The sequence below is a fragment of the Sorex fumeus genome, unplaced genomic scaffold (genome assembly GCF_029834395.1).
Source record: "Sorex fumeus unplaced genomic scaffold, SorFum_2.1 ptg000035l, whole genome shotgun sequence".
Classification (NCBI taxonomy): Eukaryota; Metazoa; Chordata; class Mammalia; order Eulipotyphla; family Soricidae; genus Sorex; species Sorex fumeus.
The window spans coordinates 7,355,468-7,380,961 of NW_026606092.1; the positions used below are offsets into that span (position 1 = coordinate 7,355,468).

Genomic DNA, 25,494 nt, shown 5'->3' on the forward strand with positions numbered 1-25,494 from the left:
CTCAGAAGGTTTTTGTGCTTTTGGTTTTGGTCTTTTTTTTTTTTTTTTTGCATTTCCAGGGGCCTCTCCTTATTTTTTTCTGACACTGGTTCACTGGTTTAGTGCTTGGGAGGATACTGTGCTCCTTTGACCCTGTGGTGCCAGAGATTAGTAGGGCTACCTTGGCAGTGCTCTGGTGCCTCCAGAGCTGTGCTGATGATGCCCAGGATTGGAACGGAGTCATTTACATTCAAATCATGTGCCCTTAACCTTTGCCTATCTCTGGACCCAGGATCCCCACCCCCCATTCAGCTGTGCAGGGCTTATTCCTGGTTGTTTGTTCAGGATCACTCCTGGCAGTGACCATAGAGGTGCCAGGGATTTAACCTGGGTCAGCTGTGTACAGGTAAGCACCCAGACCAGGACTCTACTCTCCCTGACTCCAGGATTTTTTTTTAAGGCTTTTGGTATTTCTGTTATGTCCTAGCTGGAGCAATAGCACAGTGGTAGGGCGTTCGCCTTACAAGCGGCCAACATGGCCGACCCGAGTTCGATTCCTCCGCCCCTCTCGGAGAGCCCGGCAAGCTACCGAGAGTATTCGATATGCCAAACACAGTAACAACAAAGTCTCCAATGGAGACGTTACTGGGCCCGCTCGAGCAAATCGACGATCAACGGGAGGGCCTTTACCTTTACCTTTTACAATTAATCAGAAAAGTGGAAGTTTTTCTCTAAAGAAAAATGTTTATTTTTTTGTTTGTTTTGCTGGCTGCTATGCTCATTTTGGAAAATTTTCTTTTCTTTTTTATTTTTTGTCGGTGTGGCATATCTAGTGATGCTCAGGAGCTACTCGCAGTTTGGTCCTCAGGATACTCCCAGGAGTATTGGCAAGATTGTGTAATATGGAACCCAGGACTCCTATATGTGCTTCAACTCTTTGCTCTATCTTCCTGATCCCAGGACATTTCTTTTTCTTTCTTTCTTTCTTTCTTTCTTTCTTTCTTTCTTTCTTTCTTTCTTTCTTTCTTTCTTTCTTCCTAAATTTTTTATTAGTGAATCACTGTAGGGTATAGTTACAGACTTTTAAACTTTTTGCTTGCGTTTCAGTCTTAGAAAGATTGCACTTATTTGTGGAGTATAAAGTAACAGAATGGGAGACTAACACCCAAGAACAGTAGAGATAAGTACCAGGAAGATTACTCCACAGCTTAGAAGCCATCCTCACATGCTGGGGGAAAAGGCAGCTCAGATAGAGAAGTGACTACCAAGTAAAGGGTGCTAGGAGGGCCTGTTCAGGATGGGTGATGCGGGCTGAAAGTAGACTATAGAAAGTAGACTATAGACCGAACATTTAATACCTCTACTGCAAATCCCAGGACATTTCTATTTGTTAATGTTAGTAAAGTAAGTTGTAGTGTATGCCTTAGTTTCTTAGCTTTGAGCAATAAAAGTTTTCTCTGGCTCATTTAAGCAGAAATGAAACTTACTGATTAAAAAATCTTGAGTGGTTCACAGAATTAATAGAAAGCTGAATCTAGCAACATGGGGGCGGGGGGGGGGGGGAAGCACAGGAACAAATGGAGGCTTACAGAACTGCAGCAAAATTAATGGCCATTTCTGCCATCTCTGCTGAGCAGTGGCCGTCTTGTATTTCACTACTTTGCCCTGGCCACTACTCCATGTCATTGCTCCTTTTACTGTCCTTGGAATCTAGATGTTACCTCCACGTTGTCAAGAAGAATTAAGAACTTGTTTTCTGCTTTTATATGCCATTAGACTCGATATTCGAAACTGGTGGGTTTCTGTCTGAATACTCTTAGCTGCCAGGACATGTAGTAAAGCAGGGTCTAGCTTTTCAATTTTCAATTGTGGAAAATAAAATCCTTCTTGCACGGAAGCTCATTAGGCTGGGAATTCACTAAACAAAGGTGAACTTTTCAGATGCTTGGAAGCCAACAAATAAAAATGTTTATTTTTTGTTTTGTTTTGCTGGCTGCTATGCTCATTCATTTTGGAAAATTTTCGTTTCCTTTCTTTTTTAGGCTACTACACAGAGTATGAACTGCCCTGTGTTATTCTATTTAGAGCACATATGTTCTTCCACAGTTATTTTTAAACCTCTAGTGCCTGCTTATCATTGGCCTTAGAAAGCAGAGCCAACAAAATTAATGCATGGGTAACACATAGGGAAAACGTGCATACAACTTATGAGTATTATTTATGGAGATGTAGCGAACATTAGAAAATAGGCATATTTTTAATAGTAAAAAAGTTTGATTTCTAGTGATGGAATTATATCAATTTATATCTTAATGGTCCATTTAAAGTATAATGTTGGACCAGAGAGGCTGTGCAGGGGTTAAGGCATTGGCCTGGCTTACATCTGACTTCAGTGTGATCACCAGCACTGTGTGGTTTGCTGAGCACGGCCCAAACAGCCCTTGTAACACAGAGCCAGGTTGAGCCAGGTGTGGCTTAAATTTGCCCCCAAAAGAGCATAGGAAATTAACGTGAACCACACTTGTAATTTACATATATAATTTAAAGATCATTTTATAAAATTGAAAAACAAAACCCCAGGCATTTAATTTTAACACACTTTAGCCCTCAAATTACATATATTATTTCCAGATATAATCAGAATAAATAAGGAAAAATTTACATATCTTTTTTTTAAATTTCTTTTTCTTAAGCAACATCTCAGTATTTTACACTGAGAACACAACCCTATTTAACTAGCACGTGCAGCCAATTGCTATCACATAAACAGCACTGTTCTGTAGCAGTGTGTAAAATGCTGTGTAACTTCTAAGTACTGCCAGCTAAAAACTCTTGAGAGGAAGTATTTGAGACACCCTATGAAAATTGAATGAGTGCTAAAACAACTTTAACCTAAAAATAATAACATTTTCGATTGTCCGTTCTCTTCTAATTCAAAATTGTTTCATTTGATTTTGTGATATTTTGCAGTTTATTTTGATGGTGGAGGAGGGAAGCATAAAATAGGGAGGGGAAATCTATTAATTTTTTTATTAAACTGTTTATTTTTTATTTTCTGAACACTTAAATTTGTGGGGGATTTGGATACTTCAAATGTGCCCTTCGAGAAAGGCAATCATACTGTATTATAAAGTTTGTGTTTGAATAGCCAAATTAATCACTTTGTTTAATTATAACACTACTAGGCTTAATTATCTTGAGTTGAAAAACAAATATGATAGTGACTGTGCTTGAGGTTTTATCATGTGTGATTTTTTTTCTATAAATTTTTGTTGGTAGTAAATTTCATCTCCTAATTATTTTTATTCTTTCAGGCTGCTGAATCAGGAATAATAAAAGTTAAAACAATAGCTGCACGAAACACCGAAATTTTGGCAGGTAAATTTTTGCATTTAAAAACTCAACAATTAATAAGCAAAAGTGTGATCTTAAAAAATAATACAAAAGTATGATCTTAAAAGTAATGTTTTCTGTAATATCTCTTCTTGCTATATTATACTATTCATGGTAAATGAAGACTAACTTATAAACTAATTGAATTTCATAGTGATACTATATATTCCTTTAAATCAAAAAGTCAAAACTTCTTACTCCTTAAAGGAAGGATTTTTCTTACACATCTGCCTCTTTTCAGCCACCTTATACACACCTTAGTCGTAACAAATTAGTTTTTCTTTTTTGGATTGAATTGACTGGAAGATTGGTTCCCCGTTCACCTTCCAACATTTATTTTATCTGCATTGTACTGTAATGTAATGTAAGCAGATCATAGTGTAATATAAGTTTAGTAATACTATAGACTTTTTGAGTCCTGGAACTTAATCTAATCTTGAAGAAAGAATGGGGTTGATTTGGAGAAAAGAATACAAAGATGTCTTCTTAGGTTCTCTTGATTGAACTTGGTTTTTTTTTTTCTTTTTGGGTCACACCCGGTAATGCTCAGGGGTTACTCCTGGCTCGACATTCAGGAATCACTCCTGGCTGTGCGCAGGGGGCCATATGGGATGCTGGGAATTGAACCTAGGTCGGCTGTGTGCAAGGCAAACGCCCTACCCACTGTGCTATTGCTCCAGCCCTGAACTTGGTTTTTTAAAGTGGAATTTTTAAGAATTTTGGGAGGAACCCTTTTGCTACTTAACTCTGTTCTTGCTTTCTTTGGTACCTTCTGTTTGTAACTCAGTAAAGAATGTGGAAAACTAGGAAACTAGCTTATTTTGATAGTATGTTATATATGCCATTATTATATAAAACATCTGCATAGGGAAATGGCCTTTTTTGTATTAGAACAAATTGAGGTAACAAAGAGATTGAGTCACATGGCTAGTGATGGCAGTCACTTAAAATACAGAATAGTTCAGAGTTTGTTTATGTTTCTCCTCTGCAGTGTGCACTATGGTATGAAGGTTCTATGCTGGCTATTTCCTACCCATGTTCATACTGAACCGGTGATGTTTTTCTTTGATCCTTCAGTCTGCATTTTGAACTCTTTTGCTTTTTTGGGTCACACCCGGCGATGCATAGGGGTTATTCCTGGCTCATGCACTCGGGAATTACTCCTGGTGGTGCTTGGGGGACCATATGGGATGCTGGGAATAGAACCCGGGTCGGCCGCGTGCAGGGCAAACTCCCTACCCGCTGTGCTATCACTCCAGTCCCCTGCATTTTGAATTCTTAGAGTGCTATTTATTGACCCCAGAGAATAATAGAGAAACGCTGTTCTTTTGAGTTAACTTACAAAATTTAATTAGTAAATAATATTTGGGAGGGAGGAAAACCACACCTGGTGCTCGGAGCTTATTTCTGACTTTGTGCTCAGGGATCAGTCTTGACAGCTTCAGGGAACCATATGGGTACTGGGAATTGAACCCAGGGCATCTGCATGTAAGGCAAAAGCTCTACCCATTCTACTATCACTCTGGTCCCAGTAAAGAATTTTTTAAATGCTTACTTCCCCCCAACTTTTGAAAAAGAATACCAATAAAGCCATAATTAATAAAATTTCAGAGTTTTAAAAGATGAAATAAATATGTTTGGGAGCAATCTAAGGGTGTGGGTAGCATGGCTTTTACATAGGCTAAGCCAGGTTTGCTTAAACTTTACTCTTAATGTTCTACATTGCATGTGTTTCTCATAGCTTCTTCTTTGACATTGTGTGTTCTGTCAGAACATCAGTGTTGTCGTTGTATTCATTGCATTGACTGATGCTCTGTGAGAATGTTGAGAAAGGGAACAGTGAAAGGATAAAGGGAAAAGTGTTGAATTTGGACAGTGAGTAAGTGGGTTTTAGGAGCTTGCAACTTGGGTGGATTGGCTACTCTGAGATTAAATTCTGAATTGGATGTTTTAAAATTAGAGATATCAAAGGTAATCTTATTAGAATGTCATTATAAATATTTACTTTTCTACCATCACTGCTGATATGATGGTAAGTCCTTAATTACTTCTAGTAAATGTATCTCACGATGATTCATTCAAATAAATACCACATATAAATGAAAAAAATTATTTCTAATAATAGAAGTATACTTTGGATTTGTAGTTGATGGAAGACTTTTTATTGAGAAGACTGGTTTCAGAAAATCACCGTCTATTATAGAGTTTATACCAAAATAAAATGTCTAGTCAGTCTTAAGGATGAGCTATCTCAGTCATTGTTAGTTTGATACACAGAAGGACTGTTAATTTTATTTGAATTCATTTAGTTTTATTCAAATAAATACAAAAGAAATATTTATACAGATACAATTAATAGTTCATGCTTTAGTACCCATAGTATCCAGAGCCATGTTCTTGAGAATATTCTTTGTATTAGTATTTAAACTTTTCCCACTATATCTTTTTAACCAGATATTGAATGCAATTGATCCTAAAGCTTATAGATTTATAGGCCTTTGATCTTGAAAATTAAAGACTTTTGATTAGGAACAGTTAGAATTAGTATGTAGTTTCTAACCCACTTAGTTCACAGTTAATGTGAGGAAAAAAATTACCTTCATTTTATTTTTTTTAAATTCTCAAATACCTCTATATTCAGAAAAGTATCAGAACCCTTAAGTAAGATTAACTAATGATACTAAGAATAGAATTACAGCCAACTTTAGCTTTCTTATATTTACTTTTCAAAGGAAGGCTGATTTGCAGAATAAATCTTTATTTTACATCTTCCCTTCTTTTAAGCATCTTTATTGTTTATTTTTCTTTGTTTTCACTGCAGTCATGAATGCTGACATTAGTGGGAATGCTATGCCAATTAATGTCAGCATCAATTCAGATATACAGATCATTATCTCAAAATTTCCTTTTATTTATTTATTTTTTGCTTTTTGGGTCACACCCGGTGATGCACAGGGGTTACTCCTGGCTCATGCACTCAGGAATCACTCCTGGCAGTGCTCGGGGGACCATATGGGATGCTGGGGATAGAACTCGGGTCAGCCGCGTGCAAGGCAAACACCCTACCTGCTGTGCTATCGCCCCAACCCCTCCTTTTATTTTAAATATAATGCTATGCAGATCAGAGGTGGCAATAGTAGCAAAGGTAGCAAAGTAACAGTTTTTTTCATTTATAAAGCCAAATGCCTTAGACTTACATTTGACTATGAGATAAGACATAGTTTATTATTCCAACATAAATGCACTACAGATTGTCTGAGAAGGCTTGTGTCATACAAAAGTTTTATAGGTAATATGCTTTTTGGATAACTATTTGAAACAAAAATATTAAAGTCTTGATAATCTTTTAAAATTAAAATTGTATATTTAACCCCTACTGAAATCTACAAGAGTTGCATTTACCTATGGTTGCTTTCAGCTACTTTCAGTATTGCATTTCACACAGAAAGTAGTCATGTATGATTTGCATTTTTTTTTTTACAAGGTAGGCATTCAAGTTTATGGATTTTGAGGACCATTACAGTTGATACACAGCCTAGCTATGAAGGCCAGTCAATTTAATACTTGAGTTTCGTGGTACTTGATACCACCACATGGTGCTAGGGATCAAATTTCAGGCTATGTGCATGCCAGGCATAAGAACTATCACCTTGGCCCCATTATTTGTTGTTTTTTTCCTCACAAGATTCCCATCCTTTTCGTATCAAAATGATCTTATTACTTAAAGATCTCTAACAATATTCTTTGGATGTGTGTGTGTGTGTGTGTGTGTGTGTGTGTGTGTGTGTGTGTATGTGATAAAGGTTCTTTATCTGCTGATTTTATTTGGTATATTTATCAGTACATCCACTTGTGATTTACAAACATCTGTAGATTATGTCACTCAACATATTTTTAATAAAAATTGACTTCATCAAATCTCCAGAGGAAGATGAAAAGATGGATAATAAAATTCACCGTTAATTATTAGAAATATAAGAAAAATACTTCACATATGCTTATGCGAGTCATTCTGTTTGCTTTTAGAATCTTTTGCCAGAAGTTTTCCTTTCCATTCACATGCTCGCTGAGGCCAGATTCAACACCTCATTCTTCCTTATATCACTACTTAACATAGTAGACAGGAATGTTGAACTTTCAGTAATTATTAGCTACTAAGTTAGATGCTCCTAAAAGCAAGTTAATCTCTTTGTGCTGTTTCTTCTATTTTTTTCTCTATCTCTCTGTGATTTTACATATTCTAATTACTTGAGTCTGTGAATTTAACTTATGTCAGACAGTAAAAGAAGTAATGAAGGTGACCCTACACAGATAATAAAACACTATGTTCCAAGTGTTTGGAAAGATAAAAATGTTACAAGAAAACTTTTCATACCTTACCCCTGGAAATCTGAAGTTGAGTCAAGGCTGAAAAGTTGTTTAATGAGGTAAATATGTTGTAGAAGCTGGAAGTAAAGGAGACTATTTACTTGAGGTATAAAGCAGTTGTTCTTGAATGTACCATCCAAGCCTTGCCCTGTGGGACATCCTCAGCATCTTGATGGAAAGAGTTTGAATGTGGAGCTGACACATTCCTATTAGTCTTATAAACTCTTCTGACAGCAGTGTTAAACATACATTTCAGTGTACTATCATTTAGGAGATATGCAGAATTCAATGTAGAATACACAGGAGGCTATAAATAATGTCGTGCTTGGTAGTTGATGTAGTGGACAGGGAAAGGTGAAAATTTCATTGCAATATAGTATGTGGGTTTTAATTGTATTTTGTTTTGTTGGATTAAAAAATTGTTTTAAAATTTTTTTTTCTTTTTGGGTCACACCTGGCGATGCACAGGGGTCACTCCTGGCTCTGCACGTAGGAATTATCCCTGGCGGTGCTCAGGGGACCATATGGGATGCTAGGAATCGAACCCAGGTCGACTGCGTGCAAGGCAAATGCCCTACTCGCTGTGCTATCACTCCAGCCCCATTTTTAAAATTTTTGTATCCTGACTTTTATTGTATCTTAAATAATTTGATGTATCTTTTCTAGTTTTTAAAGTTTCTGTATATATATTATTTAGCAAGTGATTGTATCTTGGGCAAGATTCAGTATTTAGAATCAATTTTAGAATAAATTTCTAGAAATAAAATTATTAAATTGAAATGCATTTTGAATTTGAATTCATCATTTTGAATTCATCAAACTTTCTGATAAAATTTTATACTTTTATAACCCACATGTGAATGTATTAGAATATCCTCGCCAAGACAATTCTTCTTTAAAAAGTTGGGTAATTAAGCAGGCAAATAACTTAGTTGACATTTGTGTGGGGTAGGTGGGAGGGGGGTGGTTGTTGGGCCATGCCTGCTGGTGCTGGGACCTACCCCCACTGCAGTGCTTAGGGCTACTCCGGTGGTGCTCAGGGGATTACTGGTGTTCTGGCAGGAATCCAGTCTGGAGTTTCTATGTGTAATGGATGTGCCCTGAACAGTTGAGTTATTCTCTGGCCCTTGGTCATTTCTTTTTGTGATTTTGGCATATTTCCTACTGAAGACCAGTTCTTACATTCCTTTGGGCATTCATTATTCCATCATTATGTTTCTTTATACACCACAGATGAAGAGCGATCATTCTGTGTTGCTCTCTTTCCTTCTGACTAACTTCACTCTGTGCGATAGTCTTCAGGGCCCTCCATGTAGTAGCAAATTTTATGATTTTGTCTTTTATTACAGACGAGTAATATTTGATTGTGTGTATGATGTACCATAAACTAATTCCTTTTTGATATGGTGGACATGTTTTTATTTTTCACACTGTGCTTCAGAAGACTTAGAATGATAGTTTTTTTTATATAAATAATAATAAATCTATAAATAATAATAAATTAATAAATGCTAGTTTTTATTGATCACCAATTTTGTTTAACATTGAAACTTCCTTTTAAACTTTCATATCATAAACTGGGAGGGAAAGTGAAGAAGAAAGATGTTTGGTTCCTTTGAATTAAATTAAAATAGTTTTTAAAAAATTTATTTTTGTTAACTACTTCACATTTCTCTCATCTTGATGTTTACCCAGCAAGTAAACATCAAGTAAACAGGGTAAAGGGGGTAAAGACCATATGTTGGAGGATGAGGATGTCATTCAGATTGTGAAGAAGTGAAACCTTCTTTGACCAAAGACCCTCTCCCAAGCACCTTCTTGTTTTGGTAGCTATTGGATCAGGATTCAGGGGAGGGAGATGGAGGAACCCAAACAGGAAATTCACTTATCTTGGTGTCACCATGTTTATTAAACTTCGTAAAAGATCTGATAGGCTGGCTGGCTATGTTAAAAAAAAATTATCCACCTGATAATTGTCTGGGATCTATACTGGCAGTGTTTCTCAGTGACTCATCTTATTTTATTCATTCTAAGGTGCACGGTTTTTTGTTTTTGTTTTTTTACATTTTAACACCCCCCCTAATTTGTTGTATGTCTTACAATTGATGGCATCTTAGAATCACTGTTGGCCAGATAGTATTTTAGTTGTTTCTTCTGGTTCATGTATGAACTTCTCTGTGTTATAAATATTATCACACTAGTTAAATTATTTACATCGTTGACTTTGCATAGGTTTTCATTGTTATTTAAAACATTCCATGATTGTTGCACAAAAACTTTGCTAGCATCTTGTGGACTTTTTAAAAAAGTGTTAGTATCAAAAGATGCAGAATAAGTGACCTTGGCATAGAATAAAATTAAGAAATGAAGTATCCCCAGTGCTCTTGGTAGGACAAAGACGAAATAGGGAAAATTCTGACTGGAAAGCATTGTATTATATTTTAATTGACCCCAATACTGTTTTGTTATTATGGATCTTTTTTTTGTTTGTTTTTGGGTCACAGCTGGCAATGCTGAGGGGTTATCCTGGCTATACACACAGAATTATTCCTGTTGGTGCTGGGGGAAGCCAGGGATCGAACCTGGGTTGACCACATGCAAAACAAATGCCCTACCCACTGTATATGGCTCCAGCTCCCTATGGATCTATCTTAAAATCACTGTTATGTTAGACTGAAAATAAATTTCTCTCTTCTGTGAAGATCTATCCCTATCCTCATTTATCTTCAGACTTCAAGTAGACAGCTTACTTCAAAGTGCAGAGCATTGGTTCTTCTTAGCTTTTTAATTTTTGTTGAATCCAGGGCTTTTTACTTTAAAGAAAGGAAAACGAAGCAATAATTATTACTCTGGTTTTCACATTCTGGATTTACTATAAGCTGCATATTTTGTACCAGGATCAAATTATTCCCCACAAACTCTGTGATCATTAAGATGCGCAAATGAGAAACAGTTTTAATGCTTTAAAAATTAAATTCTAATTTTATGCTGTTGAAAATTTTAATTTTTCTGAATAACGTTTAATAACCAAGAATGTTCATTAGAGGTAGGGGTACCCTTTCACTTCAGTGATTCAGAAAGGATTGAATAGGGTAGTATAGTACTCACTGCTTTGGAATTTGTTTTAGCTTTGAGGTTACTATTCCAGAATTTCCCAAAGTGAATGATAATGTCTTGCGGGTTGGTACTGATAGTATTGGTAGCTACTATTGCAGAAGGTGTTGGTCATAGCTATAGGTACTATTGGAGGGTGCTTTCTGTTTGCTTAAAGAAGGTAAACTTCTAGAAGGAGCCCTGAGTAATTTGTTTGTTTGGGGGCCATTCCTTGCTCTGCACTCAGGAATCACTCCTGGTAGGCTCAGGAGACCTTGCGGGATGTTGAGAATGGAACTTGGGGTGACCACATGCAAGGCAAACACCTAACGTGCTGTACTCTCACTCAGGCCCTTATGTTCTTTTCTTTCTTCCTGAAAAGGACCTTATAAGTTGGGAATCTCAGCTTTGTTCATTCAAATGTTTTCAAACATTGTTATGAATAGTGTGTTTTTCTGGTTTTAAATTAAAATCTTTATGCACAAGAAAGCAAGGAAACAAGGAGAGGGAACCTTTTTGAGAACATTGATTTTTGCCAGTCATATTTACCTTTCTCTTTTGTTTTTTGTGGAGGGTATCCACATCTGGCAATGATCAGGGTTTACTACTGGCTGTGCACTCAGGGGTCACTCCAAGTGGAGCTTGGGGGACCATTGGAGGGATCAGGATCAAACCCAAGTTGACTCTGCATGCAAGGTATATGCCCTACCTACTGTATAGTCTATCCAGGCTATCTATCATTTGCCTTCTCTGAACATATCTGCATCACTCAATTATGTTGACACACTGAGGGAACTTTGCAGAGTATGCTGTAGAAAATTGTAGTGGTTTTTTTGGGGGCACGGGCGGTTTGGTTTGGTTTGGTTTTTTGGCCACACTTAGGGATGCTCAGGGGTTATTTGTGGCTTTACTCCTAGTGGTGCTTGGGAGGCCACATAGGATGCTGGGGATAGAACCCACGTCGGCCACATGAAAGGCAATTGTTCTACCCACTGTACTCTCTCTCCAACTCCTGAAATTGTTGTTATATCCTATATTAAGGGGAGTTTTGGGAGAAGATTGATGGATTTTAGATGATGACATTAATATTTGTAATATTTTGACACTTTTAATGGTCAATTCATTTTGGTGGGGGAAACATGTTAAGACTAATATTTTTATGTCTTTGTTATGTCTTCAAAAGTAATTGATTAATATAGAACTTTTGAATATATACTAAACACTTGAGCTTAATGTTCTTATGACTTGGAATTGCATGTTGTTTGTCCAAATTTCTTGAGGATGACAAACTTGCCTTATTCATCTTGGGTGTAACTATTCAGTAAATATACATATTGATTTTATTTTGTAAATTCAATTATGCATACTTTAATTTCCCTTTTAAAAAAAGGTCTTTCTTTACTGTGACCAAAAATGTTTGAAAGAATTGGTTTTATTGGAGAAATTAAATTATAATTTTGATATATAGCCTGTTCAATTAATTTGAAGTAATGAAATAGGGTTATGTAAATTTAAGACAAAAATTCTAAGAAGTTCCTGAACAATTTAGAAGTGTGGAATGGTGTTTATATATTCTATTTTTAATTTTTCTTTCTGCTCCAATAGGAATTTGAAGCATCTATTAGAATTTAACTCTTCTTGATTTTAACCCTTGTTGATTTTTACCTTTGTATTTATTTTATGCAAAGTGTTTTTTAATGAGAATTGCTATTACTGATTATATTAGACGTATTCCTAATTATGAATTAGGTTAAATAATTATTTTATGTGTATTCTAAATGAAGTGTTGAAAGAAAACAGCTCCGAGGTTGTTCAGCCTTTTTTAATGGGTTGTGGAACCAAAGAACCGAAGATCACTCAGCTGTGTTTGGCCGCCATTCAAAGACTCATGTCACATGAAGTTGTGTCTGAGGTAATATGAAGATTTTATTTGAACTGTGCACTTAAGAATTAAATTAAGAGATTTGTTAAGAGGGGAAAGAACATAGCTCATACTTGGTTTGAAATAGTTTTATGAGCGGCACTGTGTGTAAAGGACTTAACTTTAGAAGATTATAAAATTGTCTCTTTAAACATTCATAAGTAATGAATACAGATGAAATGCACTTTGTTGGGTTGCAACTAGGAAGTCATAGTTCAAAATATAGATGATAGTTTTGGAAATCAAGTAAATTTTCAATATCATCTAAGATGATATGTTTTTTTTTAAGGTAGAAGAGAAAAACATGACTGCTATCTGGATTATCTGAATTGATCATTTGTTGTTCATTAACTTATGCATGTAGTTTGTCTCTAGTCATGTGATTCTAAAACAAGAAAAAAACTCAGGGCTTGAGTGATAGTACAGCGGGTAAGGCGCTGGCCTTGCATGTTGGCAACTGGGATTTAATTCTCAGCATCCCGTATGGTCCCCCAAGCATTGCCAAGAGTAATTCTTGCATGTAGAGCCAGGAGGAAGCCCTAAGCATCCAGGGATATGGCCACAAAACAAAACAAAACAACCCAAAAAACTAGCAACAACTAAAAAAACACAATCACTATGAAATAGGTGTCTTGTTTTTTTGTGGGCGGAGGGTGGAGGGCATCCTGTTTTCAAATACAATATATGTTAACTCTTTAAAGTACTTTAGAGAAGCCATTCTTTTGCCTTTAATGTATTATATCTATGGGCTGGAGTGATAGCACAGCAGGTAGGACATTTGCTTGCACATGGCCAACCCAGGTTCGATTCTTCCATCCCTCTCGGAGAGCCTGGCAAACTACTGAGAGTATCCCACCTGCACGGCAGAGCCTGGCAAGCTCCCTGTGGTGTATTCGATATGCCAAAAACAGTAACAACAAGTCTTACAATGGAGCCGTTACTGGTGCCTGCTTGAGCAAATTGATGAACGATAGGATGACAGTGCGACAGTGCAGTACTACAGTATTATATCTATAAATTAATAAGATTTCATTGAGTTTGTAAATATATTACTGAGTTGCAGTTTTTTTCCTAAGTCATGGAATAATATTTAAGAAAACAGAAGGGGTGGAATGATGGCTCAAAGAAGTGGAACACATGCTTTGCATGTGGGAGCCCCTGATTCCATCCTCATCACCTCATGGTCCCCAGTCACTGTCAGAAGCAGTACTTGAGCACAGTAGTGTTTATGCTCCCGCCCTTTAAATAGCAGACTCATAATTTGTATGTGCCATATTCACTAATATCAAATGAAATACTTTTTGTAGAAATGAGCTTTAACTTTTGACTGGTATTTTAGAATTACATATTATATATGCATATATCTAAATGGATTATTACTTTTGTGGGGAGGGCAGTGTCTGGTACGTAGTTCAGGGCCTCAAGCATGCACAGCATGGAACCACATTGGTGGCCTCTGAAAAAAATTAATTTTGTATATCTGAAATTAGTTGAAACACATACTTGTAGGTTTAGAAATATGAATTTTATTATTTTAATCAAGAAATTTCAACTAAATTAATGCTTGTATTTTCATATTTGAAAGCCTAAATACTGATTTTATTTATTGATGATAAAATAATAATTTTTTTTAGACTGCAGCTGGAAATATAATTAACATGCTTTGGCAACTAATGGAAAATAGTCTTGAAGAACTTAAGCTACTTCAAACAGTTCTTGTTCTTTTAACAACCAACACAGTTGTTCATGATGAGGCACTATCTAAGGTAGGAAATCTGTCCAAGTTCTTAATTGCTTCATAATACTATTTAAATAAAATGGCAGGAAGAGAAAAGCCTGGTGCTGTTTGCTGTAGCTATTGTGATGATGAACATTGCATGTTGAAATTTTAAAATGAAATCGTTTAATTAAGCAGAATTTCTTGGGTAAAGTTGACAGACTTTGGTGTTAATTGAAAGCGGAGAAAAGGAAACTAGCAAATCAGTTGGAATAGTAGTAGGAATAGTAACAAAGTAAAGTGAGAGGGAAAAATATTTTGAGGCCATTATCCTAGATTTATGTAGAATAACTGCTTTGGGTATTCCCCATAATGCATTTTTGCTCTTCTTTAAAAATAATTTCATAGGCTGATGAGATGCTCAAAGGGCTGGAGCAGATACTTTGCTGGTAGGCGAACTGGGTTCAATCCGCAGTATTTCATGGTTCCCTAAGCACTGTCAAGAACAACTCCCAAGCACCAGCAGGGTATAAGCCCTGAGCACTTCTGGGTGTGGTCGAATAACAAAAATAAAAAACAGTTACATACAATTATGATATATAATCCCATTACTTAAACGTGTTTCCTAATAGTTGGAAAAAAATCTTCTTTTGGCATTTATACTAGATAAGGTGATAGGTATAATTGCCATTTCTCATTTATTTCCAGTTTTTACCCTCTCTGAAACTTCTAACAGTTGTTTTATAATTTCATTGTTTGTTGATTTTTGGGCCACACCTGGCGATGCTCAGGCGTGACACCTGGCTCTGTACTCAGGAACTGTTCTTGGCAGTGCTTGGAGGACTGTATGGGATGCTGGGGACTGAATGATGGTCATCTGTGTATAAGGCAATCACCCTACCTACTCTCCAGCCCCATAATTTCATTCTTTTATTTTTATTTTATTTTGGGCATTGTGGTTTACAAACTGTTATTACTAGGGTATCATGCATTAAAATATTCCAGCACCACACCCTTCCACCCAGTTTTCTTGTTTGTCTCCATCCTTTCTCAGTGTCCCTTCCCCCACCCCATATTTTAATTCTTTGAAGAGTTTTTTTTCTTATAATCTGTTTCAGAAAATAGAGAGTACTGTAGAAAACAGTTTTTACTGAGTAGTTTACTGTTTAAGGAATAGTTATTTCTTAGTAATTATTCTGTTATAATTTGCATGTCTTTAAGGATGAATGGCCTTATAAAGGAGGAAAGTATGTCATTACAACAGACTCTGTGTAATATCACCAGAGCATGTATCTTTCTGGCCTTTTAGTTGTTCATTTGGTGTTCTTAGGTAGTAATGAAATTTTACTTAATTGCCAGTAACTGTGTGTGTGTGTGTGTGTGTGTGTGTGTGTGTAATAACAGATATGTTTCGTTGGGATTTATTCAGGAAGATATGAGGATAGAGAGGGAAGAAGTCCTTGTTCAAGAGAGAACACAGGCTTCTCCAGAGTGGAACTAGGAAAGCAAAGAAACAGAGACAAAGAATAGCAATATGTGTTCAAGGGAGAACGTGGGCCAAAGAACAAGTCAGTGCTTACTTTTTTTTTTTTTAAAGTCCTTACATGCTATATAACATTTTTTATTTATCTTTGTACATGCTTTTGTTATATGCAGTTTGTTTGGTTGTTATAAAATTGTTTTCATTATGGATGTTCATAATTGTGAATGCTTATTTATTTGATCTAGTAAAGAAATAAGAGTTGATTATTATATTTGTTTTAGTATGTTGGTAAATCTGGAAATCCAAAATTTGGGGATGAAAAATAAAGTGTAACAGTACAAAATTGAGGAATAAGGAAGTTTTTGCATAGCGTATGCCTTTTCTTTATGTTGAAATATGGAAAGCAATAGTGGGTTCAAGAGTGTGTCAGTGTCCTTGACACCAATTTCCAAATGGGTTTCGATAGACTTTCCTATACCAGTAAACAGGTCTTGATTGCTGGCAGTATGTCTGAGTATTCAACTTAGTTTAGCAGAGTTCTGACACTGTTGACTTGGAAATATCTTCAGATCCTACAGGTAAGGGATTCATTCCATCTCTCAAGACTGTCCTTCACTTTATATGCCAGCCACATCTGCCCTGCTCTCCCCTCAGCTGAGATCAGAGGTTCCCAGGACTCCTTCCTCAGGGTTCTGTTAGTTTACTGGGGGGGCTCTCAGAGCTAAGGAAATCCATTTGCTCTCTAGATCACTGACTTATTATAAATACTCTGAGGCCAGAGAAGTAGGACCCTGGGAAATGTATGTCCTTTACAGGTAGGCGGCTTGGGTTTTATCCCTGGCTCCAGATGACAGTCCTTTGAGTAAGCAAGGAGTGAACTCTGAACACAGCCCAGAGTAAACCCTGAGCACTGCTAGGTGTGACCTCAAAACCAAACCAGTATAATTCAAGAATAGACAGATTGAAGAGATGCAAGGTAACTGGAAAGTATGCTGAGCTTCTCTGTCCTGTCTGAGCACGCTGCTCTTCCAAAATCCTCACAGGCTCACCAACGCAGGGGCTCTCCAATTAAGACATCTTTAATACTCCACACTTAGGACATTCCAAAGCCTTTGGGAGCTGTGAGCCAGCAGCTATGAAGACCATTTATATATGAGAAATGTTATATATTGGCCATCGGAATTTACCAACTATATGTATTTTTTTACAAATAGTGTTTTAAAGGTTTAACTTTTCCCTAAATTTTTAATGTAACATTGAATTATGTTACCATTATATTTTTTCTCAAAGGATGACCTCTTTTTTTTTCTTTTTGGGTAACACCTGGCGATGCATAGGGGTTACTCCTAGCTCTGCACTCAGTAGTTACTCTTGACGGTACTCAGGGGACCATATGGGATGCTGGGAATCGAACCCGGGTCGACTGCGTGCAAGGCAAATGCCCTACCTACTGTGATCTCTCTCTAGCCCCAAGAATGACCTCTTTTTAAATGATAAAACTTCTAGTAGAACACAGTAGAAAATTTTTGTGACTATGGGATAGGCCAAATTTTTTTTTAGAGCTGAAAAATAAGAAAACCTCAGGATGTGGGGACAGGGAGTCCACAGATTGCTAGAAATGGGCTTTTCTCTAGAATTTATGAAAGTTCTTCCAATTGTTTATAAAACAAATTATTGAGTAAAATTGGACTAGAGGGCTGAACAGATACATTACAAAATAATATATTTAAATGGCTAATGATAAATGGACTGGTTCTGCATCATTAGTTATAAAAAAAAAAAACAGGTTAAAACCACAGAGATGGGGCTGGAGCAATAGCACAGCAGACAGGGTGTTTGGCTTGCATGCAGCCGACCCAGGTTCGAATCCCAGCATCCCATATGGTCCCCCGAGCACCGCCAGGAGTAATTTCTGAGTGCATGAGCCAGGAGTAACCCCTGTGCGTTGCTGGGTGTGACCCAAAAAGCAAAAAAAAAAAGGAAAAAAAGCCCACAGAGATGTCATTATATATCCACTTGAATAGCCAATCATAAGCAGATTAAACATATTTAGGTTAGTTCTTGAAGAAATAAGATAATTCTGAAGATACTCTATTGGTGAGATTGTAAAATTAAAATAAAATTGGAATTCTAGAATTTTTAACTGTTTAACCTATACTATCACTTATACTATCACTCCCTAAGGAAACCTTAATTATGAAGATACATAAAATAACTATGTGAATTGAAATTTAAGAAAGACACTCAAAATTTATTAAGTTAGCAAAATCATAGTTTCTAGAAAATGTGTGGCTACAGATTTTTTTTTGAGGGCTAGACAGATAGTATAGCAGGTAAGTTGCTTTCCCTAGCACCACTTAAGTTCTGCTAAGATCAGTCTGATAAGGCCCCGAAACTAATCAACCAACCAAACAAAAAGAATGTTTGAAATTTTGCATATACATTATGTAGAATTTTAATCATTTCTAAATTGTGAAAATAGTTTCATGGATGACTTTATTCATCAGAACTCATCAGATTATATACTTTATAGGGATAGAGTTCAGGGGTTGGAGAGATATGCTGGGGTAAGGTACTTGCTTTGTACATGTCTGGCTGACCCCAGGATTCCTGATAGTTCAGTGAGCACAACTGGGTGTGGCCCAGACTTCCCAAAAGGAATTCGGTTCATTGTATATAAATTATACCATAATAAATTGGAGTTTAAAAAGGAGAAATGAATGACTCCTTTTACAAAGTTTTAATTTTATTTTTTTGTATGCTTAGCTAATTTAGATAGTTTTTTTCTTGGTACTCCAGTATATTAGTTTTGCGTACTCATTATTTACAAAGCGATTTGTTCTAGGGAGATAAAAGCAAAACATATAACTGTACCATACTAAAAGAACTGAATTTTGAAATATGTTTTTCACATTCCTTAGCTAATAGGTGACTATATATTTATGTAAACATTTTTGTTTTGGTTTCAGTCCACAGCAGGCTATTCTTTGGGCTTACTCCTGACTCTGTGCTCAGGGGTCACTCCTAGCGGGGCTTTAGGGACGTTAGGGGTTCCTGGGATCGAATCCAGGTCGACCCATGAGCAAGGCAAGTACTTTACCAACTATACTATTTCTCCAGCACCATAGTTTGAAGTTTTTTAAAATCCAGAGGTTTTTGTAATTTTATTGTATGTAAGGGTGGGCTTTTATTTTCTGTGATTGAAGCAGAAAAATTCTTTTTTTAAAATTTAGGACACATCAGATAAAAGAAGTAAAGGTAGTAGACATATTCTTCTATTTTATTTCATACTAAATGAAAGTTATTTTTTAGGCAATTGTTCTTTGCTTTCGACTACACTTCACAAAAGATAATATTACAAATAATACAGCTGCTGCAACGGTGCGACAAGTGGTTACTGTTGTTTTCGAGAGGATGGTTGCTGAAGATGAGCGCCACAAAGGTAAAGTGGTAAAAGTTTTGACCTTTTGATAATGAGTAGTTTTAACTTCAATGCTTTCTGTTATTGGTCTTGGAACAGAGACTACTGAAACATTAGAATACTTTTTGAAATGTTCATTTTTTATTTTATTATTTTGCTTTTTGGGCCAAACCAGGCGATGTACAGGGGTTACACCTGGCTCTGCACTCAGTAATTACTCCTGGCGGTGCTTGGAGGACCATATGGGATGCTGGGAATTGAACCCGGGTCAGCCATGTGCAAGGCAAACACCCTGCCTGCTGTGCTATTGCTCCAGCCCCTAAAATATTAATTTTTAAAAAACATTATGGTGTTTGATAATGGAAGTCACAAAACAAATCCCCTCATTTTGAAGTATTTGCAAAATTCAAATAGTTATGTTTTGTACACCTGAAACTAAAATAAGGTTATATTGTCAATTAAATCTCAAAAACTTTTTTTCAAAGTACTTTGTGGGTACTTAGAAATTGTAATGATCTACATATGTAAAGATTAAATTACCCAGGATGTTATCACTCTAAGAAATTCTTGTTTTTAATAAGTTACTAATCCATGCTTGTTTCTAACAAAATGCCTAATTTCATATTGGGTATAAATTTGCATTTTAAACCAATATTATATTGTATTTTAGTTGAATGTTATATGAACTTTTTGTATTTTTTTATCTTTATAATTAAAAATTTAATTGTTCATTAGCTTTTTGCATCTATTCATAAAGTAGATTTTTAATTAGAAAATTACATAATACCATGTTGATTGTGTGCATTTCTTTTTCACTTTAATTGCTTCTTTGAGATAAATTTTTAAGACGTAGACATCTTTTATGCATATTTTATCTCAGCATATGCTTATTAAACTATTTTTACTCACATTGTTTTCTCACCACTTCAAACTCTGATATTATGTACTTAATCTGATTTTTTTTAAATGGCAATATTTGTAATAGTAATAAGCTGTCTACTCTAATTATTTCACTTTTCTTGAAAATAACTATTGGTAAAGATTTTCAGTTTCAGAATATATATTAGAATATTTCCACTTAGGTATATTAATTGTCATCATGTTTTCCTAGGAAAAATGCAGGTAGAATTTCAGAACTTTGGGATATTTTGAAATTGGCTTTTTTTCTTCTGGGGAAGTGTTCTCTCCTGAACATACAGCTCTGTCTCTTAATAAAATTATTTTACTTCACACACACAAATATTATGGACTTAAACTATAATATAAATTGGCATTTTTATAGATTGGATGTTTGATAATTCATAACCTCAATAAAATTTCTTGATTGGCAGTTTTAGCTGTGTACTTCTGAACACTAATATCTCATTTAATATTTTAAACAATGTATTAGATTCCCTTTTAAAAAAAAAGTCATTAAATCAACATTTAAAACAATGGTTTACAGAGAATCATATTTATTCATATTTTTTAAATGCTGATTTGGGAACCACTGTTTCCGGTTCTGGTTGACTCATAGCTAATGCCTGTATAGTGACTGACAAAATTCTCTTGAAAGTGGTGAACTAGTCGAGGAATGAACGGGGTGTTGAATTTTATATTCGTTTGATATTTAAAGGCACATTCAAAAGGGCATGTGATTCCTGAGTGCAGAACCAGGTATAAGTCCTAAGCATGGCCAGGTGTGAGCCAAAAGCAAAAAAAAAAAAAAAAAATGTAAATTTTAAATCCATGAAATAAAATGACAAGAGAATAGGAAAACAGAATATTTAGACAACTATACTAAGTTAATTAAAATGAATAAGATAGTGAAGCATGACTTTTTTGTATTTTGTATAAAATAGATTTCAATTTCTTAAAATTTTGAAGTACAGTTCTAAAATTGTAATTAAAGTTTATGATCCTAAAAATAGATATATTAAATATATTTGATATATTAAACTTATTTTTATAGTATCAACATTATTGTTTGCGTGTATCTTTTAAATAATACACATGAGGTCATTATAAACTGGTAAATCTATCTTATTTTGATTTCAGATATTATAGAACAGCCAGTACTGATCCAAGGAAATAGTAACAGAAGATCTGTTAGTACTCTAAAGCCTTGTGCTAAAGATGCATATATGCTTTTCCAGGTATTTCAGTTGATAAAATTATTTTTATTATAGATACTGTTTTGAATTTTGAATTTTAGGCACTAATTTTTCATTTGGCAGTTTAAAAGTATTTTAAAAAGCATTTTTAAAAGATCCAAAATATTAAAGACCATCCAAGATGAGTGATAAAATGTTATTCTTTGCTGTAAGAAAATAAAATAAATCTAGAACTAGAAAATAGGTATATTGAAGATAACTAGTCATCTCTATGTGCTAACTACTGTGTTGTGGTGCACTTATTGTGTTTATACGGCTTTATGATTCTAACGGGGAGTTTCTATGCTAAACACTATAGAAAAATAGGTACTGAGCTACTGGGAACAATTCTTTCTAGACGTTTTGTTAAAAAGCTTTTATAACTAATCTTTCATTGCAAATAAATTTACTTGCCTTTGGCTATTATAATTTATAATACCAACACTATACAGATAAACTAAGTATTAAGAATTTCTGGTTTCTCTCCCTGTATTGCTCTGCTGGATTTTCCTAATTATGATATGCCCATCACATTCAGAAATGGTTTCTTTTTCATGTCTACATATATATCTAGGGCTGGAGTGATAGCACAGCGGTGGGGCGTTTGCCTTGTGCACAGCTAGCCTGGCTGAGCCGGGTTCGATTCCTCCATCCCTCTCGGAGAGCCCAGCAAGCTACCAGGAGTATCTTGCCCACACGGCAAAGCCTGGCAAGCTACCTGTGTACCATACTCAATATGCCAAACACAGTAACAAGTCTCAAAATGGAGATGTTACTGGGCCTACTCGAGCAAATGGATGAACAATGGGAGGACAGTGACAGTGACAGTGATAACTAGTCATACATAAGAATTTATGTATGAGCAGGGTTTGATTCCTCCGTCCCTCTCGGAGAGCCCGGCAAGCTACCGAGAGTATCTCTCCTGCATGGCAGAGCCTGGCAAGCTCCTCGTGATGTATTCGATATGCCAAACACAGTAACAACAAAGTCTCCAATGGAGACGTTACTGGGCCCGCTCGAGCAAATTGATGATCAACGGGAGGGCCTTTACTTTACTTACATAAGAATTTATTTACTGGGGAAAGTTGAATTAATTAAGTTCTGATATCTAATATAATTTGATATTATATTGATATGTATATAATATTTAGCTTTTATAGTACTTGTCATGAATATCTCTTAACTAGAATACAACATAATCTGCATCGTAAATTTTATTGATTTTGATAAAGGGTAATTTAAGTGATTTTTCATTGATAACATTTGCTTAACACTTATTTGTATACTCTTGTCAATAGTTATAAGATTCTTTAAATGTTTATTTATAGAACTAATCATATACTCTATGAAAATTTGTATTACTTGTGCTTAGTTTCTAAAGTATAAAAATAACTACTACATACAAAAAGAATTTTTGAACTATGAATTTTAAAAAGCACTCTTTATTCCAGCATGTAAATGTGTTATTTAATTGTTGTTTTTGGATTATTTTTTCAGGACCTTTGTCAATTGGTTAATGCTGATGCCCCTTACTGGCTCGTAGGTATGACGGAGATGACTCGAACGTTTGGCCTTGAATTACTTGAGTCAGTCTTGAATGACTTTCCACAAGTTTTTTTACAAGTAAGCCATTTGTAGTATCGTGCAGAAAATGAACCATTAAATTCTTCAGAATTTAAGGAAGCATTTAAATTAGTTTTTCACATGTGAAAGACGCAAAAGGATTATAGTCCAAGATTTAAGCTATATAATAGTTTATTGTTATATTTTGTAACACCTATTGCTTTTTGAAATTTTAATATTGTAAATAATTTCCAGAGATTATCTAGTCAGGTATTTCTTGTTTATATGGAAATATAGTATTTGAGCTGTTTTTATAATAGTTAAAAGCCTAAATAAGTAGTTATTGATTTTTGCTTGTTTATTTTGTGCTTTTGCATAATTCAAAAGGAAAAAAGAAATAGAGAATCCTTATTAAATTTAACATGCATAATAATTAGAAAATGCTTAATAATTTAACATGCATAGTACTTTAAAACAGTTACTGGGTAGGGTGGGGAGGTAAGAAACAATTCAAATTTTTCATTTTATTTTTAAAAAAACTAAAATCCAAAAATGATTACATGTAAGGAAAGGAAACTTGTACTTTAGCCGATAAGCTCAAATTGACCTCATTTCACTTTATACCATTGCAGATTTTATGCCTTTTTTTTGCAAAAAAAAAAAAAACTGGAATGTAAAGATTATGTCATGTGAATGTTTAAAAATAAGTGCTTATATTATTTAAAAACAGGTTGCTATGATTATGCAGTGAACTATGGTAGGTCTTATAGCTACAGATCTAGCTCCTTTTCCTACCTTTGCCTCTAAAGTCGTCTACTTTTATCTTTTATTTTTTATTTATTTATTTATTTTTGCCTTTTGGATCACACCCGGCGATGCACAGGGGTTACTCCTGGTTCTGCACTCAGGAATTACCCCTTGTGGTGCTCAGGGGACCAAATGGGATGCTGGGAATCGAACCTGGGTCGGCCACGTGCAAGGCAAATGCCCTACCCGCTGTGCCCAGGCCCTACTTTTATCTTTTAAACTTACCTACAAAATGTGTTACCCAAGTGCCACAATACCAGGAAGATTCTTTGGCTCAGGGGTGTTCACTGAAATTATTTTTGTGTCATTTATTATTTTTGGTATACTTCAGGCATCTGTTGTTTTTTTGACTTCTCCCAGAGGAGAGTAAATTCTCGGATGTGTACTTTGTTCACTGTTTTGCAGCTATCTTTAATGGTAGCTTAACAGAGGTATTTAGTAAATATTTGAATGACTGAATGAATTAATTGATAAATGAACTTGAATTAGGAATATATTTAGATTTTGTAGAAAATTGTTTTTACATGTTTTATTATGCCAATGAAATATCTATTCTATATCATTTTTCTATTATAATGTAGAAGGAAAGGAAGAGATTATCTAGATCAGATATTTTCTGCAGTATTCTTCAAGAGATTTGCATTTGTTTTCTTTCACTCATTCAGTCAGTTATAATGTGCTGGTCTGTGTGTTGTGTCAAAGATTCAGAAATTAAGTATTGTGAATATAATCCCTGTCCTTATAGCATAAATGTGTGTATATTATATGTATATATGTTTATGTATATGTATTATACATATATACATATTGGTTTTGGTCCATAGTCACCAGCAGTGCTCAGGGCTTACTCCTATCTCTGTTCTTCCTCCTGGAAGTACCCAGGGGACCATAAGCACTCCAGGGGGATTCAGTGAAGTTGGCTGTGTGCAAGGCAAGCTTCTTAACCTCTGTGCTATTAATGGCTAAAGATGTACTAAAATTAAAATTCTCATTAATAAGTTTCACTTAATACCTTGTATCACCAAACCTTGTTTAAATTTAGATTTTTTTTTTTTTAGCGTAGGGCTCATCACTGGGTATGTCCATGAAATTGTTCAGTGATTTCCCACTGATTCTGTCCTACCCGGTATCAGAATTGATGGTTTTCCCCTCAAACCCACAGGTATCCTTGCAGTGCTGAGAGGCTCTGTGGTGCCAGGGGTCAAACTCAGGGCCAAATCTAAAACTTCTTTTTGAAAACTTCTTCCTTAGATTCTTTTTGAAAACCTCTTGAAAAGTTGTCATTTGATCTCAGAGTAATACTTATTTTAGAACTGGGTATTAACTTTAAAATATTATAAAGTTACTTATAAGCCAGAATGTGGGGCGGGTGAGAGTACTCCCTACCCCAAGGGACCCGGCCCCGGCAGCCGACCTCTACTGCCCAACCACCGCCCATACTCCATGCCACTTTCCGAACACATTATGAGACACTTTCTACCCATTTATGCCTCTGGAGAGCCCAGCAAGCTACCGAGAGTATCCCGCCTGTACGGGCAGAGCCTGGCAACCTCCCTGTGGCGTATTTGATATGCCAAATACAGCAACTACAATAGATCTCATTCCCCTGACCCTGAA

General features: G+C 35.5%; 1 protein-coding gene across 2 annotated transcripts in view; it reads left to right on the plus strand.

Annotated features, from left to right (window-relative positions):
* Positions 1-25,494, plus strand: part of MON2 (MON2 homolog, regulator of endosome-to-Golgi trafficking) — a 124,959-nt gene that overhangs the window by 10,521 nt on the left and 88,944 nt on the right. For both annotated transcript variants that reach the window (XM_056117559.1, XM_056117558.1), the window contains exons 2-7: positions 3,294-3,357; positions 12,618-12,745; positions 14,389-14,520; positions 19,267-19,396; positions 21,413-21,510; positions 23,005-23,130. In XM_056117559.1, the coding sequence (XP_055973534.1) occupies positions 3,294-3,357; positions 12,618-12,745; positions 14,389-14,520; positions 19,267-19,396; positions 21,413-21,510; positions 23,005-23,130 (678 nt within the window). The remainder of the gene's footprint in view (positions 1-3,293; positions 3,358-12,617; positions 12,746-14,388; positions 14,521-19,266; positions 19,397-21,412; positions 21,511-23,004; positions 23,131-25,494) is intronic.